Raw genomic sequence first — 16232 nt, 5'->3', positions numbered from 1 at the left:
CCTGAGCTGGTTGCGTAGCTCCTCCATCTCAGTGCTCTGTTCTGTCAGCGTCTTCAGGAACTGCTGGTTGGTCTGAGTGTGGCACGAGAGACACGCGCGCCGGTGAGGCATGATGGCTTCAGTACACACACACACACACACTGAACTTCTCACAAACACCACATCTCTCACACACACACAACTCCTCAGTCCTCACACTACAATACAGAAGCACTAACTGGTAGACAGAAACAGAGGAAAGCCCTTGCCTCACTCCTCATTAAAAATTTATAAGATGGATACATTACTCTCCAGAAGCAGAAGGCAGGTGTGTGTGTGAGGTAAACCTGTACTGTCATATTAGTTTACAGGCAAGTCTCTGTCGTAACAGTCGATCTAGAAAAGCCAGTTAGCGGGCAAGTGAGTAAGGAAGTCAGAATGATAGTGTGTAACAAGCACGGGGCAAAGCTGGGAGAGCAAATGGATTAGGCTCCTTCCTGTCTGCAAGCATTAAGCCCCACTGACTGACTGACTGACTGACTGACTGACTGACTGACTGACTGACTGACTGACCTAGTCAGTGTTTGGTGTGTTCTCGTCATGTGTAAATCAGATTCATTATTTACCAATGACCCAATATTCTACATTCTATATCGGAAACACTATTATAACGTTACACACACATATATGTGACCTAATGATTGGCTGCAACTTACAGATTCCAGTTTCTGATTGGTGACTTGGAGTTTCTGGATGTGCTGCTGGAATTGGATCAGTTGATCCTATGACAAAAATAATAAAGGGGCGGGGTTAATGACAACTACCCTCAAATGGCTTCCTCTTAGACAAGGACATTGAATTAATCTGAACCACAGACACAACGTAAAACTCTAAGCATGTACTAACTTCTAGCATTACATAGGTTTAGAACCAGCAACGATCAGCTACACTCGATCTCAATGGGAGAGGGATGAAATCCATAACAACGCTGCCCTCTGGGGGCCAAACTGGGAGAAGGTCTACCTTGAGGCACTGTTGCTCGGCAACATGGAGCTGTCCGTCAGAGGTGGTTATCTGGTAGAGCTGCTGTAAACGGTCCAGCTCCTGGGCTGAGGCCTGCCACAGCTCCATGGCCTGGTCTCGCTCCTACACACACACACACACACACACACACACACACACACACTTCAATATATACACACTACATTTTAGACACTCAGCATATGGTCTCATCCAGAGTAGAGGTCGACCGATTAATCGGAATGGCCGATTAATTAGGGCCGATTTCAAGTTTTCATAACAATCGGTAATCGGTATTTTTGGACACTAATTTGCCGTATTTTTTTTTTTACACCTTTATTTAACTAGGCAAGTCAGTTAAGAACACATTCTTATTTTCAATGACGGCCTAGGAACGGTGGGATAACTGCCTTGTTCAGGGGCAGAACGACAGATATTAACCTTGTCAGCTCAGGGATTCAATCTTGCAACCTTACGGTTAACTAGTCCAACGCTCTAACCACCTGCTTTACATTGCACTCCACGAGGAGCCTGCCTGTTACGCGAATGCAGTAAGAAGCCAAGGTAAGTTACCAGCTAGCATTAAACTTATCTTATAAAAAACAATCAATCAATCATAATCACTAGTTAACTACACATGGTTGATGATATTACTAGTTTATCTAGCCTGTCCTGCGTTGCATATAATCGATGCGGTGCGCATTCAAGAAAAAGGACTGTCGTTGCTCCAACGTGTACCTAACCATTAACATCAATGTCTTTCTTAAAATCAATACACAAGTATATATTTTTAAACCTGCATATTTAGTTAATATTGCCTGCTAACATGAATTTCTTTGAACTAGGGAAAACATGTCACCTCTTGCAACAGAGTCAGGGTATATGCAGTGTGAAGACTATTTCTTCTTAACAAAGGACAGCCAACTTTGGCAAACGGGGGATGATTTAACAAAAGCACAATCGTTGCACGACTGTACCCAACCATAAACATCAAAGCCTTTCTTAAAATCAATACACAGAAGTATATATTTTTAATCCTGCATAGTTAGCTAAAAGAAATCCAGGTTAGCAGGCAATATTAACCAGGTGAAATTGTGTCACTTCTCTTGCATTCATTGCACGCAGAGTCAGGGTATATGCAACAGTTTGGGTCACCTGGCTCATTGCGAACTAATTTGCCAGAATTTTACATAATTATGACATAACATTGAAGGTTGTGCAATGTAAGAGGAATATTTAGACTTAGGGATGCCACCCGTTAGATAAAATACGGAACGGTTCCGTATTTCACTGAAAGATGATAGTTTCCGGATTCGACCATATTAATGACCTATGGCTCGTATTTCTGTGTGTTTATTATATTATAATTAAGTCTATGATTTGATAGAGCAGTCTGACTGAGCTGTGGTAGGCACCAGCAGGCTCGTAAGCATTCATTCAAACAGCACTTTCGTGCGTTTTGCCAGCAGCTCGAAGCATTGCGCTGTTTATGACTTCAAGCCTATCAACTCCCAAGATTAGGCTGGTGTAACCGATGTGAAATGGCTAGCTAGTTAGCGGGGTGTGCGCTAATAGCGTTTCAAACGTCACTCGCTCTGAGACTTGGAGTAGTTGTTCCCCTTGCTCTGCATGGGTAACGCTGCTTCGAGGGTGGCTGTTGTCGATGTGTTCCTGGTTCGAGCCCAGGTAGGAGCGAGGAGAGGGACGGAAGCTATACTGTCACACTGGCAATACTAAAGTGCCTATAAGAACATCCAATAGTCAAAGGTATATGAAATACAAATCGTATAGAGAGAAATAGTCCTATAATTCCTATAATAACTACAACCTAAAACTTCTTACCTGGGAATATTGAAGACTCATGTTAAAAGGAACCACCAGCTTTCATATGTTCTCATGTTCTGAGCAAGGAATTTAAACGTTAGCTTTCTTACATGGCACATATTTCACCTTTATTTTCTTCTCCAACACTTTGTTTTTGCATTATTTAAACCAAATTGAACATGTTTCATTTGAGGCTAAATAGATTTTATTGATGTATTATATTAAGTTAAAATAAGTGTTCATTCAGTATTGTTGTAATTGTCATTATTACAAATAAATAAATACATTTTTTATTTATTTAAAAATCGGCCGATAAATCGGCATCGGCTTTTTTGGGCCTCCAATAATCGGTATCGGCGTTGAAAAATCATAATCGTTCAACCTCTAATCCAGAGAGCCTTACAGTAGGGTGTATTATAATGCAGGTAACACACACGCGTCATATCGTCCCACACACGCGTCATATCGTCCCCCCCCACACACACACACACACACACGCGCGCGCGCGTCATATCATCACACACACGTGGAGGTGTTTAGACTAACCTGTACAGAGAGCTGGATCTGTTCGCGAAGGTTGCTGATGAGCCCCTCGTCCCCCAGTGTGTCCCCCTCCACCCCTGGTCCTGTACTGACTGGGAGGGTCTGCAGCTGCCTCTCTACGGACTCCCTCAGCTCGGCATGCAGCCTGGACGGGAGATGGCAACACACACAGCATTAAGTTACCTCATTTATGTAAAAAGGGACCGACAGGCTGTGCTCTGAAGTTTAAACAGTACCGTTCATTCTCCTTGACCACCGTGTCCAGCTTCAGTCTGATGGCAGTCATCTGCATCTTGGAGTTCAAAGTGTGAGGTAAAGATTAAATGTCCATCACTTTGGAAATATATTGTAGACAGTCATCAAATATCTCCATCGTAAAACACAATCCTTTCATTTTATTGTAGTCAAACTCCAAAAGATGAATGAACAAACAGAACAGCGATAATTTGGACAAATGTTCACCTGGTAGCTCTGCAGTTGTTCAGTCATGTCATCCATGTGACGGTCATACTCTGATAGGAGAGGAGCCATTATACTGGAACACATCCACAAAGCACAACACTGGAATCACCTTCATCAGACTGGAACACAACCACAACACTGGAATCACCTTCATCAGACTGGAACACAACCACAACACTGGAATCACCTTCATCAGACTGGAACACAACCACAACACTGGAATCACCTTCATCAGACTGGAACACACCACAATACTGGAATCACCTTCATCAGACTGGAACACAACCACAATACTGGAATCACCTTCATCAGACTGGAACACAACCACAACACTGGAATCACCTTCATCAGACTGGAACACAACCACAACACTGGAATCACCTTCATCAGACTGGAACACAACCACAACACTGGAAACACCTTCATCAGACTGGAACACAACCACAATACTGGAATCACCTTCATCAGACTGGAACACAACCACAATACTGGAATCACCTTCATCAGACTGGAACACAACCACAATACTGGAATCACCTTCATCAGACTGGAACACAACCACAACACTGGAATCACCTTCATCAGACTGGAACACAACCACAACACTGGAATCACCTTCATCAGACTGGAACAGAACACTGGAATCACCTTCATCAGACTGGAACACAACCACAATACTGGAATCACCTTCATCAGACTGGAACACAACCACAACACTGGAATCACCTTCATCAGACTGGAACACAACCACAATACTGGAATCACCTTCATCAGACTGGAACCCAACCACAATACTGGAAATCACCTTCATCAGACTGGAACACAACCACAACACTGGAATCACCTTCATCAGACTGGAACCCAACCACAACACTGGAATCACCTTCATCAGACTGGAACACAACCACAACACTGGAATCACCTTCATCAGACTGGAACACAACCACAATACTGGAAATCACCTTCATCAGACTGGAACACAACCACAACACTGGAATCACCTTCATCAGACTGGAACACAACCACAATACTGGAATCACCTTCATCAGACTGGAACACAACCACAATATTGGAAATCACCTTCATCAGACTGGAACACACCACAACACTGGAATCACCTTCATCAGACTGGAACACAACCACAATACTGGAATCACCTTCATCAGACTGGAACACACCACAATACTGGAAATCACCTATATTTGACTGGAATGACCTATTGCTTATTTGTCAAACACTTATCCAGAGCAACTTAGTCAATGCATTCAACTAAGGTGGGTAAGAAAACCAAAAATCACAGTCATTGTAAGTAAACTTTTTATTTTATATTTAATTTAACACTACCGACCTGTATCATTTTTCAAATATAGATATTCAGACTCAAATAGTTAATGTCGTCTAGTGACCCACCAAATAAACAACAACGTTTCTAAAAACTGTTGTAATTGTGAATAGGCACATGGCCGAGGAACTTGCAACAAAAAAATCAACTTCGCTAACACTAGTCCTGCTGATGTAAACAGTTATAGACCAACTAAACTTGATGGTTTTCTTCCAGTCAAGAGTTAAACATCACCCTTAAACTGTGATAAAGATGTAGCTGGATAACAGAGAAAACATCTCCGCTGTTACATTAGAGATTCAAAGGTCTCCTGGTCAGTACAGGTGATTGTCTATTACGTCTAGTCTTAGGAACAGGTATCACTTGTTGTTGGTGCTATGAGGTTTATCATATTTTAACTTTCCATCTGAATGTGCTGTAGATCTGAGCTCGACATACTTTGCAAGATGGGTGTAGAAAGCCTCCAGATGGGATGGTGAGAGATGTCTTCCATGTCCAATGAAATTGGACTATATGTAGCCGCAACATACACAGTCAAGTGTTGCAACAGTAAAAACACTGATCAGCAATGACATCTTTTTGTTTGTTCTCATCATTAGAAGAGGGCAGTGAGAAGAAGAAAAAAGTGGACATTCATAATTTCCTTCATTGTTGTCGTGTCAATCTTGGTTTTGACCCTTGGTCTTCACTTCGGACTGGTGGTGAAACAGGTAGCCAACCCTCAGCAAAACACAACCTTTAACCTTTAAGAGCCTGGAACATGGGCTGTGTTCCGTATGACACCCTACTCCACGACTTCTGGCCAGAACCCTATGGGCAGCCCACTGATGAAAAGCAGTGCACTATTTTGTGAATAGGGTGCCATTTAGGGGACAGACATTGGCTTCGGTTCCTAAAGAGGGCCATGTCAGTGTTGGGTGACAGCGGGGCTCGGTTGTTCCTCTCTTACCTCTGGTCTGACAGCCAGGGGGCTGGGGTCTCTGTGTGTGTCTCCTCTTCACCCTGTAGAAACAGACCATTTAGAAAGCTCTCAGGTCCGACTCCTCCTTGTATTACTCATACTCAAAATCTAATGGATTTTATTATCTAGGCCATATTTTGTGCTTTATCTTTTTGGCAGTGTGCAGCAGTGGTGGAAAAAGTACCCAATTGTAAAAGTAAAGATACCTTAATAGAAAAATGACTCAAGTAAAAGTGAGTCACCCGGTAAAATAATACTTTAAATGTACGGATAGCCAGGGTCACGCTGCAACACTCAGACATCATTTACAAACGAAGCATGTGTGTTGAGTGAGTCCACCAGATCAGAGGCAGTAGGGATGACCAGGGATGTTCTCTTGATAAGTGTGTGAATTGGACCATTTTCCTGTCCCACTAAGCATTCAAAATGTAACGAGTACTTTTGGGTGTCAGGGAAAATGTATGGCGTAAAAACTACATTATTTTCTTTAGGAATGTAGTAAAGTAAAAGTAGTAAAAAATAAACAGTAAAGTACAGATACCCCAAAAAACGACTTAAGTAAAAATACTTTAGTAATTTTACACTACTGGTTTGCAGTATAGGCTACCAGCTAATGTTTGACCATTGCTAACGAACATTGGTTTATCTTTTTGGCACTGAGCAGTGTCGACTACAACTGATTAATAATAGACTATTGCTATATCACAGCAAAACCCTTTCACACCTTACAGTACCTGTGGTGCTGATGTGGCTTGAGAGCGGTGCCTATCCTGATAGTGACTCAAGGCAGAGTTCAGCCTTTGGACTGCAATGATAAATGCAGTATGAAATCAGATGCTAAACAATAACATGTATATAATATGCAAAGCTTATGAAAAGGGTATGGCTGTGGCTAGCTGCAATGCAACCAAGAGAATGTTGACATTGTGCTGGACTCCTTCAAAAGTCTCCTGGTTGCATCACAGGTAGGCTATGGCTAGAATGGATATGACAACAAGACTAGTAGCTAGTATTCAGGGAATATCCAATTAACCTTGATCACGCAAAAACTCGACTTCAGTGGACATCTTGCAATGAATCTGCACAAGAAAAGACCGCACATATTACTTAACAAGAGTTAGATAGCTAGCTATAGCTACCGTAGACCATATATGCCCTCTGTCTTGCTAGTTACGCTACAAGCTTGCTACAAACACAACACAGCTTGTACAATCAACAGGTGGTTTTCAAAAGATCCGGGGAATAAGATAGTTGATTTACTGGGCGAGCCCTTGTCTTGACCCTGAAAAACAACGATGTTGTTTAATGTTTACTGATAGCTGGCGGGTTACTAGGCGTAACTAACAAGCCACAGTAACTAGCTAAACACATTTTGAGTCAGCAGGCACTGACTGCTGTGTGATATCGTGTGAGCGACAAACATTTCGATGGGTAAAAACAGCTTTTCGCTTGCACATATCACGTAATCTGACCAAATAATGTTGGCTACAAGCTATACGATTAATTGTGCAATTCCAACTTTACACCAAAGCAAACTAATTAAACTAACCTTTTAATTTCTCGATAATCCTTCCGCCGTCGATTTAAAGAAGGGCACGTCTGAAAAACCAATCACAAAAAAGAAGTGCAACCGCCTATTCTGCCCCCATACATTAGAAACAAACAAATAGTTCCACCTATTTCATGGAACACAGTTTAAACCTGGCATCAATCAGTTCTAGATTAGATATGAAACGCCATTTCAATATATAAACAAATGTACTTCGAGACTGTTGTACTGGGTTGCGTGCCACCTATTCCGTAATTATTCCACCCAAGAACATCTGATAGGGATGATATATCATCATATGATCATACCAGGAAGTTGATACTCCATAGAAAGTGCCTTATCTCTTTGGCATGAGCTACTGTATGTATTTTGATAACAAGCTAAATATATAGCCATCACACCAGCGCGCAACTGGATTCATCCTCTTACAAAGTAAGTAACGTTAGCCTTCCTATCAGTCATGATGCACCGATCGTGGACATCGGTGTCGCTAAAAGCGGTTGTCTTCCTCTATGTACTTACATGCGCAGAACTTAAAATGGTAAGTTTAGTACAAGTTTTATGTTTTCCAAATTACTGCATTGTGCCATACTTATGCGGCTACTACAAATAACACTGCTCTTGGTCTACCATGCTGGCACCAGTGTGCAGGGCAGGCTCATTGTAGCCTGGTCTCAGACGTATTAGTAGGCAATAATATTTCATGTTTTTAGTTGTGTCATCAAAATCAATAAATTGAAGCACGTTTTTGGACTCATTCAGTTGTTTTTACCTGATTAATTAGAATCCTGTTGGAAATAATGTTACAAGTATAATTTATTCCTAAATCATAAATTTGAAATTATGTTGACGTTTCAAGGGATGTATTCATTACGCAAACTATTTACAGTTTAAGAACCAAACGGAAGCAAACAGGAGAGTACTCATTTCCCAAAGTTGAACGACAGTTTATATTGGACAAATTCATCCCTCCGTTTCGTTCCATTTAAGAAACGTTTTGCAACCGAATCGGCGTGATGAATATGCCCCTGTTGTCATCGATTTTAGATTCATAGCCCAGTGTCAAAACACCCGTTTATTACATTTCCAAAATAATAATCATGATATGCTGAAATTGTTTGTGATATTTGAAGACCAAACATAAAAAACACTCCCTACACACGTGTCACACCCATATTTAGCTAAATTAGTACATTATAAACTGCACACGACAACATTTACCAAACGGCCATTCTAAACTAGAATTGATTAGCTTGTTCTACTGTAATCAATAATGCGCGGAAATTAATCACTCGATATTGTATAGAAATGAATGGAACGGGACAATAACAGCGGCGACATGTAACGTTTGCGCTCTTCTAAAAGACAAACCAAAACGAACTTGGGTATACAACATAGACCTGTCGATAGATGAGAACATGTAGTAGCCATGTATGAACTAATCTCCTTGTGCGACAGTGTTTACAACTATTTGTTTAACTAACCCAAGATAGACAACAGCCGGTCGTTTCCAATGGGAGCAAATGAATCACAGCAAGATGGACGGAGCAAAGCACGAACTAGAGAGCCTACTGCCGCGTTCTAGCATATTTTCGTTAGGGAACGCCTACTTTGCACTCTTTAAACAACGCAATGTTCAAAAACCTTGACAAAGGGTAAAGTCTACAAAACTAAGTCCACTCTGTTCGAAACAGATTTTATTTTTGGAAACAAAAAAAAAACAGTATTTAGATCAAATGTTCCATCAATGAGAAAATTAGCAGAATGTCGGCCAAAATCCATCTTGCGCAATCTTCTCCCATTGCCGGTATTCCGGCCACTGGGCTTCCATTTGGAGGTGAGTGGAAATGCCATCCGGATGCTTCACGTTTATACATAGGTGAAATGTCTCATTGTTCTGTCTGTGGGGTTTACTTATTCTTCTATGATATAATGGCGGTCCGCAAACAAACGTTTTAGGTGCATGCCGCCACCTACTGTGCTGAATCACGGTTAGATCCACATTTCTAAATCCTACCTTTTTAAAAAATATATGTTTTTATGCTTTAACTAGGCAAGTCACTTAAGAACACATTTGTATTTACAATGACAGCCTAGAAACAGTGGATTAACTGCCTTGTTCAGGGGCAGAATGACAGATTTTTACTTTGTCAGCTCAGGGATTCGATCTAGCAACCCTTCAGTTACTGGCCCAACACTCTAACTACTAGGCTGCCTGCCTCTCTAACCACTAGGCTACCTGCCTCTCTAACCACTAGGCTACCTGCCTCTCTAACCACTAGGCTACCTGCCTCTCTAACCACTAGGCTACCTGCCTCTCTAACCACTAGGCTACCTGCCTCTCTAACCACTAGGCTACCTGCCTCTCTAACCACTAGGCTACCTGCCTCTCTAACCACCAGGCTACCTTCCTCTCTAACCACCAGGCTACCTGCCTCTCTAACCACTAGGCTACCTGCCTCTCTAACCACTAGGCTACCTGCCTCTCTAACCACTAGGCTACCTGCCTCTCTAACCACTAGGCTACCTGCCTCTCTAACCACTAGGCTACCTGCCTCTCTAACCACTAGGCTACCTAACTCAGTACTTCTGACAAAATAAAAAAAGAGCTCCACTAACTTCTAAAAGACCCTCCACCATCCCCCAAACCCCCAACCCCATCCATTCTCAATGACCTTACACTTCAATCTCTCCCTCTCTTCAACATACTTACAACAACATAACACCACATGCTCCACCGTCTCATCGACCATACACTCCAGACACAAACCATTTGCATGCTTGTAATGATGAGTTCAGTGTAGGCGAAATCGAGCAAACACCACCTCTTCCTTCCTAATCTGACCTTTGAACCTTGGTCCACCGACCTTTCTTTGGAAGACATATAAATGCCGGCCCTTGTGCTCAGAGTCCCATCTCTTCTGCCACACATCTATCAAAAGGGCTCTGATCTTACATTTGGCCTCAATTCTACCCAACAGAACATGAACATGTCTTGTGTAAGATTGTAACACAAACTGTCCACATTAGGGGTAGTTAGCACAATATAAAATAATTCTATATGACAAAATCAAAAGCTATTGCAACAATTACACCTAGTTCTCACTCGTATAACAATTTGAGTGAGTAAAGAAATGCTCTCGAACACAATTTAGCCTCCAGAGTTCCATTTAGCCTCCAGAGTTCCATTTAGCCTCCATAGTTACATAATAAGCTCCATAGTTAAATTTAGCCTCCATTGTTCCATTTATCCTCCATAATGTCTATGCAGCAGTCTGAATGTTTGACTTCCCTAGTATTGGTGCTGCTGTCAACTCCTGCACTCATTGTCAAGGAATTAACATGATATCACAAACAGATCTGGGACTAGGCTGTGGGTCTTTACACAGCATCGTCTAATCCCATTGTAAATACAAAACAGCAAAACCCATAACCAATCGTTCTCTCTGCCAGACTGAGATGGAGTTTGTGATCAGCACCACATGGGACAGCCTTCCTGTGGATCATGACCCTGTGAAGGTGGCGTTTTCTCCCGGGGATGGAGGGATGAAGATGCAGGTGTCTGCTCCCTTCTTCAACAACCCCCCTGGTCCCTCTGGCCCTCCAGGACAGCCCTTCCCTGGACTCTGGGACTATGAAGGTGGGTAGAGAGAACAGGACAGCCCTTCCCTGGCCTCTGGGACTATGAAGGTGGGTAGAGAGAGAACAGGACAGCCCTTCCCTGGCTTCTGGGACTATGAAGGTAGGTAGAGAGAGAACAGGACAGCCCTTCCCTGGCCTCTGGGACTATGAAGGTAGGTAGAGAGAGAACAGGACAGCCCTTCCCTGGCCTCTGGGACTATGAAGGTAGGTAGAGAGAACAGGACAGCCCTTCCCTGGCTTCTGGGACTATGAAGGTGGGTAGAGAGAGAACAGGACAGCCCTTCCCTGGCCTCTGGGACTATGAAGGTGGGTAGAGAGAGAACAGGACAGCCCTTCCCTGGCCTCTGGGACTATGAAGGTGGGTAGAGAGAGAACAGGACAGCCCTTCCCTGGCCTCTGGGACTATGAAGGTGGGTAGAGAGAGAACAGTGGTGGTTTGTCCTGGTCGTAGGGGTAATTGCATAATCATAACTATTACTACAATAATAATTGTGAAGTGAATATTGAATGTATCGTTGATTGCTCATTTTTTATGTTGTTCGTGGACGTTTTTTCAGTCATCCTACTTTAGGCCACTAGGCACAACAAGATGGTTTTCAACGCATATAATATACCACTTTTTACGTTGTTTTTCTACAGTGGTTGAGGCGTTCTTTCTGGACAGTACTACTGTGAACTATCTAGAGGTGGAAGTGTGTCCGTAAGTAGAGCCGTTTTCTAAAGGAGTTGATGGCCTGATTGATGGTATTCCAGTACAACTACACTGATTCTTGCTCTTCTGTTGCAGACATGGACAACAATTGGTGTTACTGCTCTCTGGAAGAGGTCACGCATTCATGGTAAGCAAACACCCTCACATCCTCCCTATGAATGAATGACTGAATGGATGAATGACTGAATGGAGTAATGAACGACTGAATGAATGACCGACTGAATGGATGAATGACTGAATGGATGAATGACCGAATGGATGGATGGATGAATTAATGGATGGATGGATGGATGAACGGATGAATGAATGGATGAATGAATGAATGAACAGTACAATGTATTACACTCATATCTTATAAATATTTAGTTCTGCCCCAATATATTTCATCAAGTTATATTCACATAGACTTACCTCTATTTCGTCACTTACCCTAAAAATAATCTAAGGGTCCAACAGATACAGCCATCAATGGTTCAGATTGGTTTAAAACCATTTGTTTTGTTTTTATTTCCAGCAACAACTGCCCCTGTCGTTCACGGCAACCATCACAGGAAACAGGTGGGAGGGTGAGGCTCTTCTCCCCTGGTGCTACTTCCCTCCTAACGTCAACAAGATGAACTCGTACGCCATCCACGGGTCCGGGGCGGGGCGTACCTACGAGTCCCTCTACCCCGTCCCCCAGGCTGACCTAGTGGAGGGACAGAAGCCCAACTTGTGAGTATGTTTATTGCCTTCAGAAAGTATTCACAGCCCTTGACTTTTTCCACATTTTGTTTTGTTACAGTCTGAATGTAAAATGGATTAAATATAGTTTTTTTGTCACTGGCCTACACAGAATACCCCATAATGTAAAAGTGGAATTATGTATTTTTATTTATTTTACATTTTTTACTCAGTTGCCCGAGAGGAAGGAAACCGCTCAGGGATTTTACCATGAGGCCAATAGTGACTTTAAAACAGTTACAGAGTTCAATGGCTGTGATAGGAGAAAACTGAGGATGGATCAACAACATTGTAGTTACTCCACAATACGAACCTAAATGACAGTGAAGAGAAAGAAGCCTGTACAGAATAAAACCTATTAAAAAAATATGCATCCTGTTTGCAACAAGGCACTAAAGTAATACTGCAAAAATAATGGCTAGGCAATTAACCTTTTGTCTTGAATACAAAGTGTTATGTTTGGGACATATCCAGTACAACACATTACTGAGTACCACTCTTCATATGTTCAAGCATAATGGTGGCTGCATCATGTTATGGGTATGCTTGTAATCGTTAAGGACTGGAGAGTTTTTAAGTATAAAAAATGAATGGAATGGAGCTAAGCACAGGCAACATCCTAGAGCAAAACCTGGTTCAGTCTGCTTTCACTGTGAGATGAATTCACCTTTCAGCAGGACAATAACCTGAAACACAAGGCCAAACCTACACTGGAGTTGATTACCGAGAAGACATTGAATGTTCCTGAGTGATCTGCTTCAAAATCTATGGCAAGACCTGAAAAGGGTTGTCTAGCAATGATCAACAACCAACTTGATAGAGCTTGAAGAATTTTGAAAAGAATAATGGGCAAATGTTGCACAATTCAGGTGTGCAACATTTTAATATCCACATTAGCATACTACTTAGAAGGCATGCTCAAGGCATAGCTTCATTAAAGTGGTCTGCAAGTATGTGCTGATCTTTAATGGTATTGAGGCCTACAGTGTCGACCCATCAAATACTGACCAGTAATGGTATTGAGGCCTACAGTGTTGACCCATCAAATACTGACCAGTAATGGTATTGAGGCCAACAGTGTTGACCCATCAAATACTGACCAGTAATGGTATTGAGGCCTACAGTGTTGACCCATCAAATACTGACCAGTAATGGTATTGAGGCCTACAGTGTTGACCCATCAAATACTAATCAGTAATGGTATTGAGGCCTACAGTGTTGACCCATCAAATACTGATCAGTAATGGTATTGAGGCCTACAGTGTTGACCCATCAAATACTGACCAGTAATGGTATTGAGGCCTACAGTGTTGACCCATCAAATACTGACCAGTAATGGTATTGAGGCCTACAGTGTTGACCCATCAAATACTGATCAGTAATGGTATTGAGGCCTACAGTGTTGACCCATCAAATACTGACCAGTAATGGTATTGAGGCCTACAGTGTTGACCCATCAAATACTGACCAGTAATGGTATTGAGGCCTACAGTGTTGACCCATCAAATACTGACATGTAATGGTATTGAGGCCTACAGTGTTGACCCATCAAATACTGACCTGTAATGGTATTGAGGCCTACAGTGTTGACCCATCAAATACTGACCAGTAATGGTATTGAGGCCTACAGTGTTGACCCATCAAATACTGACCAGTAATGGTATTGAGGCCTACAGTGTTGACCCATCAAATACTGACCAGTAATGAATGGTATTGAGGCCTACAGTGTTGACCCATCTGATCAGTGAGATGATTATGGTTATGCAGTTGTCTCGCGGCTTGCCTTTTTTGGTTGAATAAATGCTACGTACTGTGAAAGTGTTGCTAATGACTCATTAGTCATGAGCAAAATATTGCTACAACATTGATCAATGATATGTTTAGGGCCACAACGTCCACTTCGATGCAGAGCCGCCGTTTGAGTCAGAAGACTCTGTAACTACTGTACATAAATATAAAGACATGTCTGTCTACCTTTCTTTGTCAGAGGACTCTAGTTACTGTATATACTGTCTATAGAAAAGGAGGGTCCATGTCTGTCTATAGAAAAGGAGGGTCCATGTCTGTCTATAGAAAAGGAGGGTCCATGTCTGTCTACCTTTCTTTAGTCAGAACACAGTCTCTTCCTTCCTAAGACACACATTGTTCAAGGTTGAAACTCTTCCAGAGCATTTTTCAGGAGAAGACTGCATTGCCGACTCTATACAAACACACACACACACTGCCAACTCTACTTTTAAAAATATGTTTCGATGACGGAGATAAAGCCTACTCCTCTGCAGCATAACTATTCCGTGTGTGTGTGTGTGTGTGTGACAGAGACGCCTCTCCACCACTGCATAAGTATTCATTGCTTAGATGTGTTAGCTGTCAGTGGACAGATTCCAATAGTCAGCCCAATGTTTTATTACACTGAGAAAATTAAATGCAAATTCACAGGTTTCTGTGTGTGCGTGTGTGTGTGTGTGTGTGTGTGTGTGTGCGTGCGCGTGTATCTCACAAACTCACAGATTGTGTGTGTGTTACCAAACTGACGGATTGCACTTTTCTCTCTCTCACGACGCAGCCACCTCTTGGAATATTTCCAAGACTTTCGCCTGCAAAGCATCATGGGAGAGGACTGGGTCCAGCCCGAGTCGGATCTCTGGAAGGGAAAGTGATGAGTCGGGAGAACACACACACTGGAACACACACGCGTGATGACAGCGGGCGCGACCAAAGTCACGGAGGAGGAACAATGGATCTTGATTAGTTAATAATGTCAGACTGGATGAAATATGTTATCAGTTTGTCAGATAGTATTAACACCTCACCTCAAACAGCCTTTTACCAACTGCCAGAGGCCTGGTTCAAAAAACACATGAAGGGGTTTTTATTTTTCTATGAATGAAAGTGAGAATCAAAGTTTATTATATCTGTGCTTTCTGTTTTATAGATTTATGCCTTTTTTCTGAAATGAAAGATGATTGAATTTTATCATTTTCAATGGTACCTCCAATTCAATGTGGGTGTATCATTGTTATTCAATTAGATGAAGGCTCATCATGACGAGTTTACACTTTTGATTCATGGTTTCTTGCAATGCATTGATCATCACACACCAATATGTCTGTAATTCATAATTGTGACCAATTCTACTGTGCTGAAGCTGGAGTAAGGCTGTTTTGCTTCAATTATTCCTGAGCAAATGAAAATGGATTGTCTGGCATCCCAAATGGCATCCTATTCCCTGTTTAGTGCACTACATTTCAAAAGTAGTTAACTACGTAGGGAATAGGGTGCCATTTGGGATGCACACATTGAGATAATTAGTAGTCATTTGATAACGGCCATATGTGCCTTTTTTTGTAATGATGTTAAATGAGCTCTTGGGTCGTCATTACTTCTGGGATCCATATAGGGCTGTTGGCTTATAGAATGTTAATGTACGTAGATAGGCTGCAGACTACCAAATAAATACATGAAATAAACTGTG

The 16232-nt window shown here is 42.1% G+C and overlaps 2 protein-coding genes across 6 annotated transcripts in view; one reads left to right on the top strand and one right to left on the bottom strand.

The window, feature by feature from the left end:
- LOC115191633 (sodium channel and clathrin linker 1) overlaps nt 1–9180 on the bottom strand; it is a 21339-nt gene extending 12159 nt beyond the window's left edge. The window contains exons 1-11 of one of the 3 annotated variants that reach the window (XM_029749419.1): nt 9165–9180; nt 7681–7730; nt 7165–7210; nt 6866–6936; nt 6120–6172; nt 3829–3901; nt 3603–3658; nt 3370–3511; nt 1003–1125; nt 696–761; nt 2–72 (exon numbers count right to left, since the gene is read on the bottom strand). In XM_029749419.1, coding sequence (XP_029605279.1) covers nt 2–72; nt 696–761; nt 1003–1125; nt 3370–3511; nt 3603–3658; nt 3829–3901; nt 6120–6172; nt 6866–6936; nt 7165–7198 — 689 coding nt within the window. In that variant the 5' untranslated portion in view covers nt 7199–7210; nt 7681–7730; nt 9165–9180. The other 2 variants (XM_029749421.1, XM_029749422.1) reach the window with 2 other exon arrangements.
- Nucleotides 7990–16232, top strand: LOC115191634 (UPF0462 protein C4orf33 homolog). Of its 3 annotated transcripts, none has more exons than XM_029749425.1 (6): nt 7990–8112; nt 11134–11320; nt 11962–12022; nt 12110–12161; nt 12549–12748; nt 15324–16232. In XM_029749425.1, the coding sequence occupies exons 2-6, from the start codon at nt 11140–11142 to the stop codon at nt 15415–15417; spliced, it is 588 nt and encodes a 195-aa protein (XP_029605285.1). In that variant the 5' UTR covers nt 7990–8112; nt 11134–11139; the 3' UTR covers nt 15418–16232. The 3 variants fall into 3 exon arrangements, with proteins under 3 accessions (XP_029605285.1, XP_029605284.1, XP_029605283.1); XM_029749424.1 differs by having other exon boundaries at nt 8060–8221; XM_029749423.1 differs by lacking the exon at nt 7990–8112 and adding an exon at nt 9288–9517.

This window comes from Salmo trutta, chromosome 4 (assembly GCF_901001165.1).
Source record: "Salmo trutta chromosome 4, fSalTru1.1, whole genome shotgun sequence".
Lineage (NCBI taxonomy): Eukaryota > Metazoa > Chordata > Actinopteri > Salmoniformes > Salmonidae > Salmo > Salmo trutta.
Note: the sequence above shows the minus strand (reverse complement) of the source record. Positions and strands in the feature narration are given on the sequence as shown.

Coding starts and splice junctions, on each gene's coding strand:
- LOC115191634 (XM_029749423.1), top strand. CDS start 9,428: ATGAGAAAATTAGCAGAATGTCGGCCAAAATCCATCTTGCGCAATCTT. Junction 12,023..12,109: donor CTAGAGGTGGAAGTGTGTCC/GTAAGTAGAGCC, acceptor CTTCTGTTGCAG/ACATGGACAACAATTGGTGT. Junction 12,749..15,323: donor GAGGGACAGAAGCCCAACTT/GTGAGTATGTTT, acceptor CTCACGACGCAG/CCACCTCTTGGAATATTTCC.